This window comes from Vanellus vanellus (assembly GCF_965231255.1).
Source record: "Vanellus vanellus genome assembly, chromosome: 16".
Classification (NCBI taxonomy): Eukaryota; Metazoa; Chordata; class Aves; order Charadriiformes; family Charadriidae; genus Vanellus; species Vanellus vanellus.
Window position 1 is genome coordinate 356,511 of NC_138921.1, and position 15,758 is coordinate 372,268.

General features: G+C 46.8%; 1 protein-coding gene across 1 annotated transcript in view; it reads left to right on the forward strand.

Moving 5' to 3' along the window:
• MORC2 (MORC family CW-type zinc finger 2) overlaps positions 1 to 15,758 on the forward strand; it is a gene marked incomplete at its 5' end in the record, with an annotated part of 56,382 nt that overhangs the window by 19,761 nt on the left and 20,863 nt on the right. Inside the window, 4 exons of the mRNA XM_082491733.1 lie at positions 35 to 194; positions 277 to 388; positions 6,540 to 6,665; positions 12,609 to 12,688. Coding sequence (XP_082347859.1) covers positions 35 to 194; positions 277 to 388; positions 6,540 to 6,665; positions 12,609 to 12,688 — 478 coding nt within the window. The remainder of the gene's footprint in view (positions 1 to 34; positions 195 to 276; positions 389 to 6,539; positions 6,666 to 12,608; positions 12,689 to 15,758) is intronic.

The window sequence follows — 15,758 nt, forward strand, 5'->3', positions numbered from 1 at the left end:
GCCTGATTCGCTCTTCGTACGATGCCATTTGCAGGTCATCGTTCCCCTGCCCACCTGGAACGCACGAAGCCGGGAGCCTGTGACTGACAACATGGAGAAGTTTGGTATTGAGACGGAGCTCATTTACAAGTATTCCCCTTTCAAATCAGAGCAGGAAGTGATGGAGCAGTTTAATAAGATCCATGGGGAGAAAGGTACGTATGGACAGTTGATGGTCGTGGGCAAGGTATTTGGGGTTTGGCTGGGATTCACCTGATCAACTTGTTACTTGCTCAGGCACCCTGGTGATCATCTTTAACCTCAAACTAATGGATAATGGAGAGCCAGAGCTGGACGTGACTTCTGACCCCCGAGACATTCAGATGGCAGAAACACCCCCAGAGGGAACGTAAGTGTGATGGGTGTTACAGGCCCTTGGACTCTGATCAAATTATGTGTGGGGTTTGGCTGTACACTGTGTGCATGTGTTTTTTAAAAGCTGCTGTTGTATGGTGGGTTGGAGAATTTAGAAGATCTTTTAGTTTGTTCTTTAGCAGTTTGGAGTTCATGTGTATAAATGCCTCGCAGGCATTATGGTTGTGTTTGGTGTGAATGCCAGCGTTGACTTGTCTCAGCTTGGTCAAAGCAGCAAACTATGCCCTTCTTTAGGTACCCTAAAACAAAGGATCCCTAAGCTATATTGCTACGCTTGTCAAAGATGTTTTAATCAGAATGACAGCTGGTTGTGAGTCTGTGCTGCTCTCAAACTGGTGTTCGGTTTTGTGATTAAATGAACCCTGGCAAAATGCGGGGTGCTGGAGGTCAGGCTCCACGGGCGAATGGTATGGGTGGGTGTAGGTGGGGTGGATCACCACGTCTTTCTGGGAGCAGGGGCCAGCTCCTGGAATTCCCTGTAGAGGACGCAGGAGGATGTGCTCAGAGGGCAGCTGGAGAAGCAGAGGGCCCTGTTCAGGGAGAGCTGAGTGTTTGCTGAGTTGGTCACTTGTAGGTTTAAAAGGAAAAACTGAGCTCAACTGAGCCAAATGCTTGATTAAATCCCAGAGCTCCATGGGAGCAGTCTTTACCTTTCTTATGAGATTATATGCTTCCTCCCTGAAGCGCCTGAATTTCCTGTAGTAATACAGTTTCAAACACTGTAAACCTCGCGATATCTGTGTGTATTAGCTTGATGTTGTTGAGTATGCGGGTGCAACAAACCTTGGGGACCTCCAGGGATCTAATATGCTTCTAAGTTTCTTGAATGCCTGCTGGTGAGCTTTCATGATTACCACTTGTGGTTTAACCCCAAGCGGCAACCAGGACCCACGCAGCTGTTCACTCAGTCCCTGCCCGCCCAGTGGGATAGGGGAGGAGAACTGGAAAAAAAGGAAACCTTGTGGGTTGAGATAAAGACAGTTTAATAGAACGGTAATGGAAGAGAAGATAATAAGGCAGGATAAATGGTATGAAATTTATCACGGTTCGTGTCCACCTCAAAGAGGTTACTGGGCACCATTTGGTGAAGCTGGTTCTGGTTTCATCACCACTATGTTATCTGGAAAAACACTCATTGCACACTGTTAGTATTACATAGCAATTAACATCATGCGGCTCAAAATTGGGTGTTCTCACTCAGGGTTAAATTTCCTTGAGGTACACATTGGACTTCTCCATTCTTCAGCATCATCCACCAAGTACATCCAGGTCCTTGACTAAAAACAGTCCCACACGTAGGTTTGCCTCTGCCCAAAGTAGGAAAACCCTGAACAGTTTTCCCCAACAAATTCCTTTCATGCACCACAGGGACTTTATCCCCTTCTACAGTATGTAAAAGGTCTGATTGAGCAGGACCAGCTCAATTGATGGATCCCCTGGTGTTAACTAACCAGGTGTCTTGCGCTAAATGCTTGTCCCAATTTTTAAAGGTTCCACCACCTATTACCTTCAGGGTAGTTTTTAAGAGTCCATTGTATGCTTAATTTTCCCGGAAGCTGGGAAGGGGAGTTGCGTGATAGGGAATATGATATACCCACTCAATGCCATGTTCTTTGGCCCAATTACTTATGATTGTTTTTAAAATGAGTCCCATTGTCCTACTCAATTCTTTCTGGAGTGCCATCTCGCCACAAGTTGGGCAATTCAAGGCCCAGAATGGTATTCGGGGCAGTGGCATGGGGCACAGCATAGGTTTCCAACCATCCGGTGCTTGCTTCCACCATTGTAAGCACATAGCACCTACCCTGGCGGGTTTGAGGGAGTGTGATGTAGTCAGTTGGCCAGGCCTCCCCATACGTACATTTTAACCATCGTCCCCTGTACCACAGAGGTTTTAACCGTTTTGCCTGCTTGATTGCAGCACGTATTTCACAATCGTGGATAACCTGCACAATAGTGTCCATAGTTAAGTCCACACCTCAGTCGCAAGCCCATCTATGTATTGCATCCCTTCCTTGATGACCTGAAGTGTCATGGGCCCACCAAGCTAAAAATAGTTCACCCTAATGTTCCCAGTCCAAATCTATCTGGAAAATTTTAGCAGCCTGATCCACTTGTTGATTATTTTGATGTTCCTCAGTGGCCTGACTCATGGGTACGTGGAATGTACCTTTACAATTAATTTCCCTAGCTGGTCAGCAATATCTTGCCACAATTCAGCAGTCCAGATGGGTTTACCTCTGCACTTCCAGTTGCTCTGCTTCCACTGCTTTAACCATCCCCACAAAGCATTGGCCACCATCCATGAGTCAGTGTAGAGTACTGGCCGCTTTTCTTGTTTGGCAATGTCTAAACCCAGCTGGATGGCTTTCACCTCTGCAGATTAACTCGATTCACCTTCTCCTTCAGCTGCTTCTACGACTTTATCTTGTAGGACTCCACACAGCAGCCTTCCACCTTTGATGCTTTCCTACAATACGACAGGAACCATCAGGGAACAGAGCATACCACTTCTCACTATCTGAGAGTTCATTGTACACCGGAGCTTCTTCAGCACGTGTCACCACCTCCTCTGGTGGCATTCCGAAGTCTTTGCCTTCTGGCAAGTTTGTGATCACTTCTATGATACCTGGACAATTGGGGTTTCCTATTCGAGCTCGCTGTGTGATTAATGCAACCCACTTACTCCAGGTAGCATCAGTGGCATGATGAGTAGAAGGAACTTTACCCTTGAACATCCAGCCCAGTACTGGTAGTCGGGGCACCAGGAGAAGCTGTGCTTCAGTACCAGTTTCCTCTGAAGCAGCTCAGACTCCTTCATATGCTGCCAAGATTTCTTTCTCAGTTGGAGTATAGTTGACCTCAGAGCCTGTGTCCTGGACTCCAAAACCCTAGGGGCTGACCTCGTGTCTCCCCTGGTGCTTTCTGCCAGAGGCTCCAGGTAGGCCCCTTGTCCCCAGCTGTGGTGTAGAGCACATTTTTAATGTCCTGTCCCGTTCGGACTGGTCCAAGGGCTACTGCATGCACAGTCTCTTGTTTAATGTGTTCAAATGCTTGTTGTTGCTCAGGGCCCCACAGAAAATCATTCTTATTTTGAGTCACTTCATGGAGAGGTCTCACAGTCTGACTATAACCTGGAATGTGCATTCTCCAGAAACCCACAATGCCTAAGAAGGCTTGTGTTTCCTTTTTGTTAGTTGGTGGGGACATCGCTGTAATTTTGTTAATCACATCTATTGGGATCTGACAGCTTCCATCTTGCCACTTAATTCCCCAAAACTGGATCTCTCATGCAGGCCCCTTGACCTTACCTCTTTTTATAGCAAAGCCAGCTTTCAAAAGAATTTGGATTATTTTCTTACCTTTTTGTAAAACTTTTTCTGCTGTATTACCCCATGCAATGATGTCAGGTGTTCTGGAGCTCCACCCTTCTCCAGTGCAGTCTGGATGGCAAATGGTGGGGCTGTGTTTCCACCCCTGGGGCAGTCGATTCCAGGTGTACTGGACACCCCTCCAGGTGAAAGCGAACTGTGGCCTGCACTCTGCTGCTAAAGGAATAGAGAAACACACATTAGCAGTGTCAATTGTAGCATACTGTTTGGCTGCCTTTGACTCCAGCTCACACTGAAGTTCTAGCACGTCTGGCACAGCAGCGCTCAGTGGTGGTGTGACTTCGTTCAGGCCACGATAGTCTACTGCTAATCTCCAGTCTCCATCAGACTTTTGCACTGGCCATGTAGAATCGTAGAATGGTTTGGGTTGGAAGGGACTTAAAGGTCTTCTAGTTCCAACCCCCCTGCCTGGGCAGGGACCCTTCCCACTAGACTGGGTTGCTCAAAGCCCCATCCAACCTGGCCTTGAACACTTCCAGGGGCAACCTGTTCCAGTGCCTCACCACCCTCAGAGTGAAAAATTTCTTCCTGATACCTAATCTAAATCTCCCCTCTTCCAGTTTGAAGCTATTACCCCTCATCCTATCACGACATGCGCTTGTAAAAACTCCCTCTCCAGCTTTCTTGGAGGTGCCCTTCAGATACTGAAAGGCTGTTATAAGGTCTCCTCAGAGCCTTCTCTTCTCCAGGCTGAACAACCCCAACTCTCTCAGCCTGTCCTTACAGCAGAGGTGCTCTAACCCTCTGATCATCTTTGTGGCCTCCTCTGGCCCTGCTCCAACAGGTCCATGTCCTTCTTATGCTGAGATGGAGGCACCACTGCAGAGGGGTCTCCCCAGAGCGCAGCAGAGGGGCAGAATCCCCTTCCTTGCCCTGCTGGCCACGCTGCTGGGGATGCAGCCCGGGATGCCGGGGACCTTCTGGGCTGTGAGTGCACATTGCCGGCTGTTAAAGGGTGAGCGAGTCTTGCTGATCACTCCTTGGGTCTCTAGCCAACCAGTCAGGTTATGGATGGGAATCAGGGAGTGTCGGTTGGTGCGATACTGTCGTTGATGCACCGTGGCAGTAGCAATTGGCACCTGCTGATCTTCAACCCCCAGCAGTCCCACAACAGAAGGGTTATCTGAAAGACCAGACAAGGCAGACAGCTGTGTAATGTCCTCAGTCTCTACAGCTGCTATACCAAAAGCTCACCAATACCCTTTTGGGTCCTTAAAATTCCCTCTCTTGAGATAGTCTGCGCCAAGGATGCACGTAGCATCTGGGCCAGTCACAATGGTGTGCTTCTCCCATTTATTCCCAGTTAGGCTCACTTTGGCCTCTACTATAGTCAGTACTTGAGACCCGCCTGTCACTCCAGAAATAGCTTATGATTTGATGGCAACAGGGTATACTGTGCGCCAGTGTCCACCAGGGCTTTATACTTCTGTGGCTCTAATGTGCCAGGCCATCGAATCCACACAGTCCAATAAACTCAGTTGTCCTTCTCCTCCTGGCTGGAAGCAGGGCCCCTCTGATCTTGAGCATAGTACCTGCTATTAACAGATAGGTTCACAGGACTTGCATAGCTATCAACAAATGGGTTCATACTTAAACTGGAGAACTGCTCGTGGTAGCACTTTATTGATGCCTCCATCTCTGGCTAGGTTTCCCAACCGCCTGGCTTCTCTACTGTCTAAGTCTATGGTATCAGCCCCATTATCCCAGGGTCAGAGCAACAGGTGGTAAGTGTCACCTTCATGACAGCTAAAGTCCTTTTTTATATTTTGCAAGTCCTTCATAGATAAGGGTTGAATGATTAACTCTGTGCCTGAGTCCTCCTCCTCCAGTGTTGATACTGTCCGAGAAGGACCCACTCCCTGATCTGCTTGGGAAGGACCCTTTCCCTGATCTCCATGACATGACAAGAGTTGCCTTGTGACTCTTGCAGATCACTGGAAGGAGCTTCTTCCTCCTGATCTTGTGATACCATTTCTGTGTGTGATCAGTGCAGTTTCTGTCGGAGTGTACTCCTGACTAACTGAAGGGTAAGCGAATGCACTAGCAAGTGGGGCACACAGTGTTAAATGGTCCAGTGTGTAGGTTTAACCTTTATTATCCAGCTGTATTCAAAACATCCTTTCAAGCTGCAGTAATACGTGCATCAGTGTTTTGTAGCGGTATTTAAAGTGTACAGCTCAATAGAAAATCTCTGTAGAAGACATAGGTAGAAAAAATTTAAAATAGAAAGGCCTTTTCTTTTACCTGGCTTTCTCGCTGAAGGTTGTCTCTTTGGCTTGTTTTGAAGTAGATATCCGTGAGCTGAGACGGTAACAGTTACGTTTGTATTTTAAGCACCTATGGCAGGATTCACACATCAGGGGTAGCACAGAGCAGCGTCAGGAGGTGCTTCTGTTGGTTACTTGGCTCCAGGGTAGCAGTTTATTAGGAAATGAGAATCTTACAAGTTTGGAGAAACTTGTTTATTTGGTTTGGATAAAGGAGGAGGCTTTGTGACAGTAGTATGTCTTAATTGGAGGGGAATGAAGAGGCAAAAACTGCAAAGGAAAGAGGAAGCGGAATGCAGACGGAAAGAATGAGCGCTCTGACTAAAGAGGCACTGGTTACTCGGGAGGTGAATCGATGGAGTCATGCTTGGGCTGCATGGCCCAGACTGGGAGAATGTCTGCTGGCAGTCCTACAAGGAAATGCTGAAGAAACCGCTCAGTCTCTGTAAGCATCCCTCTCTTGCAGAAAGCCTGAGCGCCGTTCCTTCCGTGCCTATGCTGCTGTGCTTTATATTGATCCCAGAATGAGGATCTTCATAAATGGACACAAAGTACAAACCAAACGACTTTCTTGCTGCCTGTACAAGCCAAGGTAAGTGTTGGACCCAAAGTCTGCAGACGTTTGGGACCTTTTGGAGTTTTCTTAACGAGAAAGGTTTAGCATTTTTCTCTTCAGGTGTATCCTGCATAATTCCATGTTAAAGTCACAGAAACAATGTAGGAGAATGTGATGTGGTATTAATATCATGCAAAAAGAGGTAGATAGTCAAATCTAATACCTTTGAAAATCACATGTGTAATTTGTACAATTTGGCTCCCTTTCAGAACAAACAAAGAAATTAAGATACTGGTTGTTCAAAATGCCATATCCATACCAAACGGTTGGGTAACTGTTTGGTTTTTGTTTTGGTTTTGTTTTTTTTTTTTTTTTTTTTTTGTAAGTAGGACAAGGAAATACATATTGTAGATGTTAGAATTATTACTGAAAAGAAACTAGACTGAGCACTTCGGAACAGTTGCTTTGAAAATTAACTTTTATATGTAGCTGATCTAGGTTTGAATAGAGATTGGGAAATATCTTTCTCTATCTTCCTTTTAAATTCTCTTAAACAAAAAAATTGAAAGTGAGCTGCCAGTTGGCTTAACAGGGACTGAGAAAGGTTATAGGAACGGGAGGAGAAAGGAGAACATGCGTTTAAGTCTGCCTGAGGCAATAGTGTTCTTCTGTTCCTGGGAGCCCACAGGCTGCATTCTAGATACCTTAATGTGATTTCTCTCGATAAAATAATAGTAATTTTATAGCGTATTTGCAGATTGTTTTTAATATAGCATCTTGGATTGCAGTAGTGTTTCAATAGTATGGGCCCGCTATCGACCCATCGGGTACTTTCACTAACTGCGATCCGATGCCAGGCCACCGATTGCTGCCCTGAGGGCCTGGCTGGTTTTCAACTTACAGCATGGTCTGTCTGTCTGTCTAGCTCTTACTTCCTCAGCTTCTTAAATGAAAATCTGTGAAATGGTATCAGAAACTTGACCGAAATCAAGAGAGATTATATCCACTGCTCTCTTGTTGACCAAGCCACTTGTTTCGTTGTGGAAGGCAGCAGGTGGGTGCAGCTTGAGTTGCCACTGTAAATCCCGATTTGCTGGGTAGAGAACCTCTGCATTTCTGACTGCATTTTACCTATATGTTTGCCGTGCACTGCTTCCTCTTGTGCCGCAGTCCAATAAAAGTACTGTGGAAGAGAAAGCAGAGGAAGAGGGCACAGGTTTTTATCTCATCAGAGACCAGCTTCTTGCACGGCTCAAAGACAGGGTGCCGGTGCTGTGGGGTGGTGCTAGCATGGTCACGATAAAGTAACACAGACCAGGTCACCCCAGATGTTCATTTGCCTCATTATCTTTTTCAAGGGGTCAGTAGTCAATGCCTGGGGAGGGATATGAGAATTTTGTCCTATACCATAGGACTGTTTTCTGTTGAAAAGAGACTGTGTTTTCAGGCAATTTAGACAGCAGCTCTTCTAGGTCCTTATCACCAATTCTGTATCTGCTTTTCATTGATGTAGGGGAATAGTTGCAGCTGTAGAAGGGGAAATTCAAACTGTAACTGCTCAGGAATGGTAATTCATGACCAAGGAATGATCTGGCATGGAGGACAAGAAAGCCCAACCACCAAATGGCTTACGCTGGCTGATGAGATAAGAAATGCTGCGTTACTGTCTCATAACAAGCTCAGGGGCCAGTTGCGGTAAATGGAGCTGGTGCTGGGGGATGAACCCAAGGCTGGGCTAAGGTGCTGAATGCTGACGCTCACGGGATCAGTGCTGGTGCAGGTGTATCTAACAAATCTGCTTGTGCCACATCTTTGCAGGCTCCTTGTAGATGTGCTTACAGTGGTAGCTTGATAAAAATTCCTCAACACTGTAAAGACATTTACATTTAAAATCCCCACTCCTGACTCCAGGTTTGGGCTCCAGAAGCTGCATGGCCATCAGGACGCACCATCAAAGCCTTCACTGTGGCTTCTGAGAGCCAGCACAGCCTTTGGGGTAGGTGCCCACTCTCTGCCCTGGACAGGTTGGGGAAACTCTGTCTTTTGCCTTCAGACAGCTGAGCAGAAATTAGGCTGCCCTGGGTGGCTCTTTCCCAAGCGAAAACCAGTAAATCAGTCCTTTCTGAGAGTTGTCATGACAAGAGTGGAGTTACTCTGCTTTTACAGCTATAGGTGATTTTTTTTTTAAATTTTTCTCGCTGAACCTGCAGAAAAGTCTTGTTTATTCCCCAGATTGTCTTTTCAGAGTTGGAGCCAAAGCTCGCACATCCCCATTTAGCTACTGCGTGTTGGGTGTTCTGCAGATTAATACTACTCCCCTGCGTTTGTGCAGGGACTCCGATTTGTATGGGGGCGCTCAGGGGAGGTATACCACCATTAAAGTGTTCCTTTAGAGCACAGTTGATGTGGCAGTGATGCTCGGCACTTTAGCATAGCTGTTTTTTGCAGAGCCTCAGTAGCCTAGGCCTGGTAACTGTTGAACTTCCATGGTCCACCAAAGGGATGGGTAACAGGCAGCCAAGGTTCTCCTGTCTTACAGCCCAAGTAGATGGTGTGCTGTGTGTGGTACGTACCGAAGGGCTCTTTGCTAGTCTTTGGCGAAGTGTCATGATGCCTGAGCCAGGTGTTAATTTTATTCATATCCTGATAAAGTCCAGTGAGGGAGTGCCATTCATCTGTCAGTATGGAGACACCTCTGTCCATCCATACCGTTGGTTTTATAAGGAAGTCTGTTGTAAACCAGCTGAGCATGCAAAGGGCAGGTCATTACCTGATGGTGAGCTGACACATGACTCCTGATTGCGGTCTCTTTACATATTTCTTCATGAACTTTGGGCCAGGTGTATTTCTGTTGGTGGTGATGCTTTCATGTCTTAGGTTGGACATTGGTAGGTACAGCTATCGGCTTGTCTCTCTACTTTCTGGTCTGCTTCAAGATCTGCTCAGGGGGTGCCGCATTGCCCTGGTGAGGCTGCATCTGGAGTACTGTGTCCAGTTCTGGGCTCTCCAGTTCAAGAAAGACAGGGATCTGCTGGAGAGGGTCCAGCAAAGGGCTACAAAGGTGATTAGGGGACTGGAGCATCTTTCTTATGAGGAAGGACTGAGGGACTTGGGTCTTTTTAGTCTAGAGAAAAGAAGATTGAGGGGGGATCTTATTAATGCTTACAAATCCTTAAAGGGAGGGTGCTGGGGGGATGGGAACAGTGTTTTTCTAGTGGTGCCCAGTGCGAGAACAAGAGGGAACGGGCACAAACTTGAGCATAGGAAGTTCGATTTCAACCTGAGGAGGGACTTCTCTCCTGTGGGGGCGGCAGAGCACTGGCACAGCTGCCCAGAGAGGGGGGGAGTCTCCCCCTCTGGAGCCATTCCAAACCCGCCTGGACGTGTCCTGTGCCACTGCTGGAGGTGCCCCTGCTCTGGCGGGGGGTGGGACTGGGGGAGCTCCAGAGGGCCCTTCCAGCCCCCACCGGTCTGTGATTCTGTGAGGTGGCAGCTCCCCTGCTACAGTAGGGCTGTGTGTCAGATTGCCTTCATCTCTGAAGGAAAGGCTTTTACGGGGTCTTGTCTGCAGGTTAATGGATTGGTGTTAAAGATCAAAGAATGGCAATCCTTCATGGGCTTTAGGGTTTTTAAGTGCCTATACTGAAAATTGAGGTTTTGCAGCAAGTGCACTGGTTAGTCCTTCATCAGGAATAAGAGCTTGTCTCCTGAGCAGGGCACTTGTTTTATTTTTGTCACCTGCCCTTTCTGGAAGCTGTGTTTCTGTGGGTAGAAGCTTCTCCATACCTTTCTGGAGCACGTAACATCCAGGTGGCAGGGGCAGGCTGGTTTTCTGCAGATCCTTCACCCCTGTTTGCAGATGTGATAACCACAGTACCAGCCTCACTGAGAATGGCTCCTGTCTCCTGAAGGATTGCTTCCGTCTGTTGCCTCCCACAGCAACTGTTCAGCCTTGTTTAGCAGCATGGGCTGTGCAGGTAGAAGTAGCCGGGCCATGTGTAACGATGGCCCTTCATGAGGCCACTCCAAGATAGTCATAATGAATGTCTTGAAGTTGGGAGGGTGTGTTTTACTAGCGTGTCCTGCAGACTTCTTGTCTGTCTGACCTCTTTCTGTACGTCTTTGCTAGATAACGCTGTTCCAGAACACTTGAACAGGGGCTTTCCTGGCTGTGACTGAAGTCATTTGGTGTTGGAAAATAAGTTGAAACAGGAGGGCGGGCACAGTGATGGCTCATGGTGCCTATCTGGGGCACCCTGTAATTGCTCGCACCCCACCCTGTTGCAGAGGGGGTGCCCTCCTTAAGGTCCTCTCCAGGTACTGCCCTGCCTCACGGGCTGGGTGCGTTGAGATAATTCAGCTTCACCCTGCTTCTCTTCCTCTCCTCTCTTCCTCTCCTCTCTTCCTCTCCTCTCTTCCTCTCCTCTCTTCCTCTCCTCTCTTCCTCTCCTCTCTTCCTCTCCTCTCTTCCTCTCCTCTCTTCCTCTCCTCTCTTCCTCTCCTCTCTTCCTCTCCTCTCTTCCTCTCCTCTCTTCCTCTCCTCTCTTCCCTCAGGAAAGTCAGGCGGGCCGTGGGTGAGGTAATTTAATTATGCCAACATGTCAAAAAGCAGTCTGGTTTTCAGAATGTGTTCTCTCTCTCAGCCCCAAGTAGTTTTGGTCGCCCTTAAGTGGATTTGGGGAGAGGGTGCCACCAAAAACCTGACTCTGCATCTCCTAACACAGTTATTGGGTGATTTCTGGAAGAGCTAGCACCTGCCTAATTTTTCCCCAGTGAGGAGATACTTATGAATAGCAGAAAATGAATTTAGTAAATGCAGAAATGTATTTAAGTGGACTGTGCTTGAGGTATGAGTTTTCTGGATTGGGGAACAAGGGTTGGTGAGACGATTTCTGACATCAGTATCGACATCCATGTGTGCTCTCACACAGAAACATACCTAAATGACTGTTTTCATCTGTGCAAGGTAATTTCTCTTGGATCCTGATAGGTTATCAGCCATTTGAGGGCATCTTGTCTCTTGTTGGGATCTAAATGTCGTTCCTCCTACATTAACGAGCTGGTCAATCAAACTTTATGTCTGTATGTGTTTCAGCCTCTCTCTGTAAAAACAGAATTTCTAGTGGCTTTTGCTTTGACTAAATGCTGGAGAGGTTTATTTTTTCCTAAAAAGTTCTTTGGGATGGGATTTTCCTCTTGATACATCCAAACCCTTGTGTTTTAAGGCAGTTTGGGTTCCTGCAGGCTTTGAATTTCCTTCTTGGTGTCATCTCTCTCCCCCAGTTACGCGCCTCTGCACAGAGGTGACGCATACTCACGAGCTTCTGCCTCTTATATGTGCCTGCCTCTTTTGGGCTGCAGTAGTCATTCGGGTTGGGATCTGCATTTTGGCTTGTTTATGATATAGGGAAGGTGAAACAAGCCACTGCAACTCAAGCACAGTTTACAAGGTTGTCAGTCAGATGTGTAGCATACAGAAATATCCTGAAACTTGAAGCTCTGTTCAGAGAATTGCTTTGCCACTTGGAGGATTTGAGGTAGCCCTGAGTGGAGATAGGCACTGTCAGACTGCACATGCGGGCAGCTGTTCGCAGGAGAAAGGAAGGGCTATTTATCTGTAATAGGAGGTTTTTGAGAAGCTTTCCATATATATTCACTTTTCCTGTCTGCTTCTGAAGAAGTTATTTCTCTAAACTTTCAGATTTCCTCCAAGAATATGGATATTTCACCCCCCACCGGCTAATGCAGAAGGAGGTATTGCGGTTGCAGCTACTACTAAAGCATCTCTGTCTTAAAAAGTTTTTGCCAAACTGCATCCAAAAAGGCCCAGTTCCTGATATGTAAAACTCCTTCTCCGTTTGTTGAATCTATTGAGAAGAGTAGAGTAGTATGTGGAGACCTTATTCTCTCATACAGTGATGAAATCTTGGTTTGACCTTACTGCTGAGTTTGCTGATTAATAAGTTTTGATCATCACAGGATGTACAAATATACTTCAAACCGTTTCAAGACCCGTGCAGAGCAAGAGGTGAAGAAAGCAGAGCACATGGCGAGGATAGGTGAGTCTTCGGGGTATGCATGCATCCTGATTTTGCTGTAGCGAAGAAAAGGACTGAAAGAGCATGCCTGTGCTGGATATGACCTGAAATTGCTTGCTTCTGTGAGCATCATGGTTGCTCAGGAAGGAAATTAGTTGTTACAGCGACTACAGATTACCCAGATTTACTTCCATGCAGCGGAAGGAAGGTACATTGTTCCCTAAGACCACTTCCCCAGGGGAATACATGTACAGAATAACCCTTGGAGCCACAGTTGTCTGCCCTTGCTCCATCTGAAGCCTGGCTAAGCTGCTGCCCTGTTACTCCACAGTTCTGCTCTCATGCTCTCACCTTTTGCATATTATTACCTTTTTGTTCTGGTCTCCTTCTACTCCTTCCATGTTGAGGCAGTTGTTCAAAATACAGATTTTTATTCTGTAACCTGATGCAAAGCGACTGATCTGGGTGTACAAGGGAGTCCTGGTTTGTTTTTCCTTTTTCCCCTTCAAGACATACCTTTTGTCTGTCTAGTCTTCCCTTCCTATTAAGTCCTGTAGTCCTCAGGAGAAACCCAATTTGACATTATTGGGTATTCAGCATATAGAAATCACATAAGCACATAAGTATATCATATGACTTCATTAAATTTGGACAAATTTAACGTACAAAGCGGTCTCCCTAACCCCTGATGGGGAAACGCCATAGTGAAGATGGAATCTTGGAAGTTGTAAGACATGTTGACCTATGTCTTTTGGTAGGTTTCATAAATCAACTTCATAAATCAGTCAGAGGCATGTCTCCTCTCTCCCTGTGTAAGAGGCGCTCTAGGCACGTGTGCGTACGTGTGCAGGTCAGATACACAAGTGACAAGGCCACGTTCAGCCTGTGCAGAGTCATTAAGGGCAGTGTGATCTTGACCCTGCCCAAAGCAAAGCAGCAAAATGAAATTGTGTAAATTGCTGTGTTCCCCATTCCTCCTTTACGAAGTACAGCCTAGCAAGATAGACTTGAAACTATGAACTTTAAGCAGATTTTATCCTGTGCCTCAGTCTTCATAGATGATTTTATTTTTTAGATTGAGTCCTATAGCCAGAGCAGGTGATCGGCACAGACTTGCATTGGCTTCAAGAAGGTGCAAATACCGTGTTTTAGAGAGGTTTCTTTCTTGCAGCAGTCCATGAGGCTTTCATGATGTTTAAAAGGTGAGCTTAAGGGTCTGGTCACTGAAGAGTACTGCCATTCTATGTCTCAGTACAAAGGACAGATACCATTGGCACGGAGACAAGGATGCTGAGCAAAGGGCTTTGCACATGGTGGTGAAAACTCACGGCAGACCTGAGACCGTTTTCTGCGAGATTTGATCACAGAATCATAGAATTAGTGAGGTTGGAAGGGACCTTTAAGATCATCAAGTCCAACCGTTAACCTACCCTGATAAAAACACCACCACTTCTAAACCATGTCCCTAAGCACCTCATCTACCCTTTTCTTAAACACCTCCAGGGATGGTGAATCCACCACCTCTCTGGGCAGCCTATTCCAATGTTTAATAACCCTTTCAGTGAAAAAATGCTTCCTAATATCCAATCTAAACCCGCCCTGACATAACTTGAACCCGTTTCCTCTTGTCCTATCACTTGTCGCCAGGGAGAAGAGGTCAGCTCCCATCTCTCTAAAACCTCTCAGGTAGTTGTAGAGGGTGATAAGGTCTCCCCTCAGCCTCCTCTTCTCCAGGCTAAACAACCCCAGATCCCTCAGTCGTTCCTCATAAGGTTTGTCCTCCAGACCCTTCACCAGCTTTGTAGCCCTTCTCTGGACATGCTCCAACACCTCAATGTCCTTCTTGTAGTGAGGGGCCCAAAACTGAACACAATACTCGAGGTGAGGCCTCACCAGTGCCGAGTACAGGGGGATGATCACTTCCCTAGTCCGGCTCACCACACATGAAGCCTCCAGGACTAAAACATTCATGTAGAATTAACCTCATCTTCAGTGGCACAGATCTCATTTCTTTGCTTCTAGGCAAATGAATCTGTAACAACCAAGTTCTCTTGTTCTTCTGTTGATGGAAAAGATTAATTTCTCATCATCACCAGCATACATTTTCTCTTGAGAATGTGCACCGCTCTTAGGAGGGATCTTCACCAGGGAATGATTTGCAGTTTTCTCTTTCAAAACTAGGGGTGCGCTGTGAGAAATGGTGGGTCTCAGCTGCGCTGACTGCAGTTCCAGTGTGCCATGGCTGCCCACCAGGGATGTGTTGGAATCCATCATAATGCAGAACTCTACTGAGGGATTGATGAGTCTCTAGAAGTAGCTTATGAGCTTGTTGAACCAAAGCTTATGATAACCCAAAAATAGTTGGGGGAGGGAGGGGGGGAAGACATATGGGCAGCTATGACTATTGGTGACGTGGCTTGGGCACATGCAAGAAGACCCACAGCTCAGGAGTGAAGACATATGTATATTTATAATGAGGAAAAGCCACTCTTCATTCCCTGGGAACTGACTTCCTGCAATAAGCTGTAGCATCCAGATCCCTAAATGAGCAGATGGGCCCAGGAAAAACGTTCCAGTCCTGCGCGGGGTAGCTGTGTGCTTTCCGTGCATTTCTGAACCAAGACTGAATGCTGCACCGAGGCATCTTGGTATTGCCATTGCCGAGTTTCAAGAAATCCTCTTAAAAGTTAAAAGCAAACAAATAGAAAAGTTACGTGGGTGTCCAGTACCGAAGGTCATTAGCAGCTGTGTTCTGCACTGGATATCAGTCCGGAGTATTTTAGCGCGTCCAGTGGCGTGCTTGGCAGTACCATGGGTATGCCGTGCCTGTTGTCCCCTGGGAGGACGTGAATGTGGATTCTAGCCGCGGTATGCTCGTCGTCCCGCTTAGGGCATGCATTTTTGGCTGTTAGGGCCTCAACCCTCACACTCATAGCCAAATCGTTCCCTGTCAGCCGTGCCTTCTCAGTTGTCATTGCATTAGTGGAGCAGGTTTCACCTGTGCCCTTATAGGTCATCACTGCGTACTCCTTTCTAGACGCAGTTGTTCTTAGCCCAACAGCTTCTACCATACAAGCTTTGATTTAAGTGA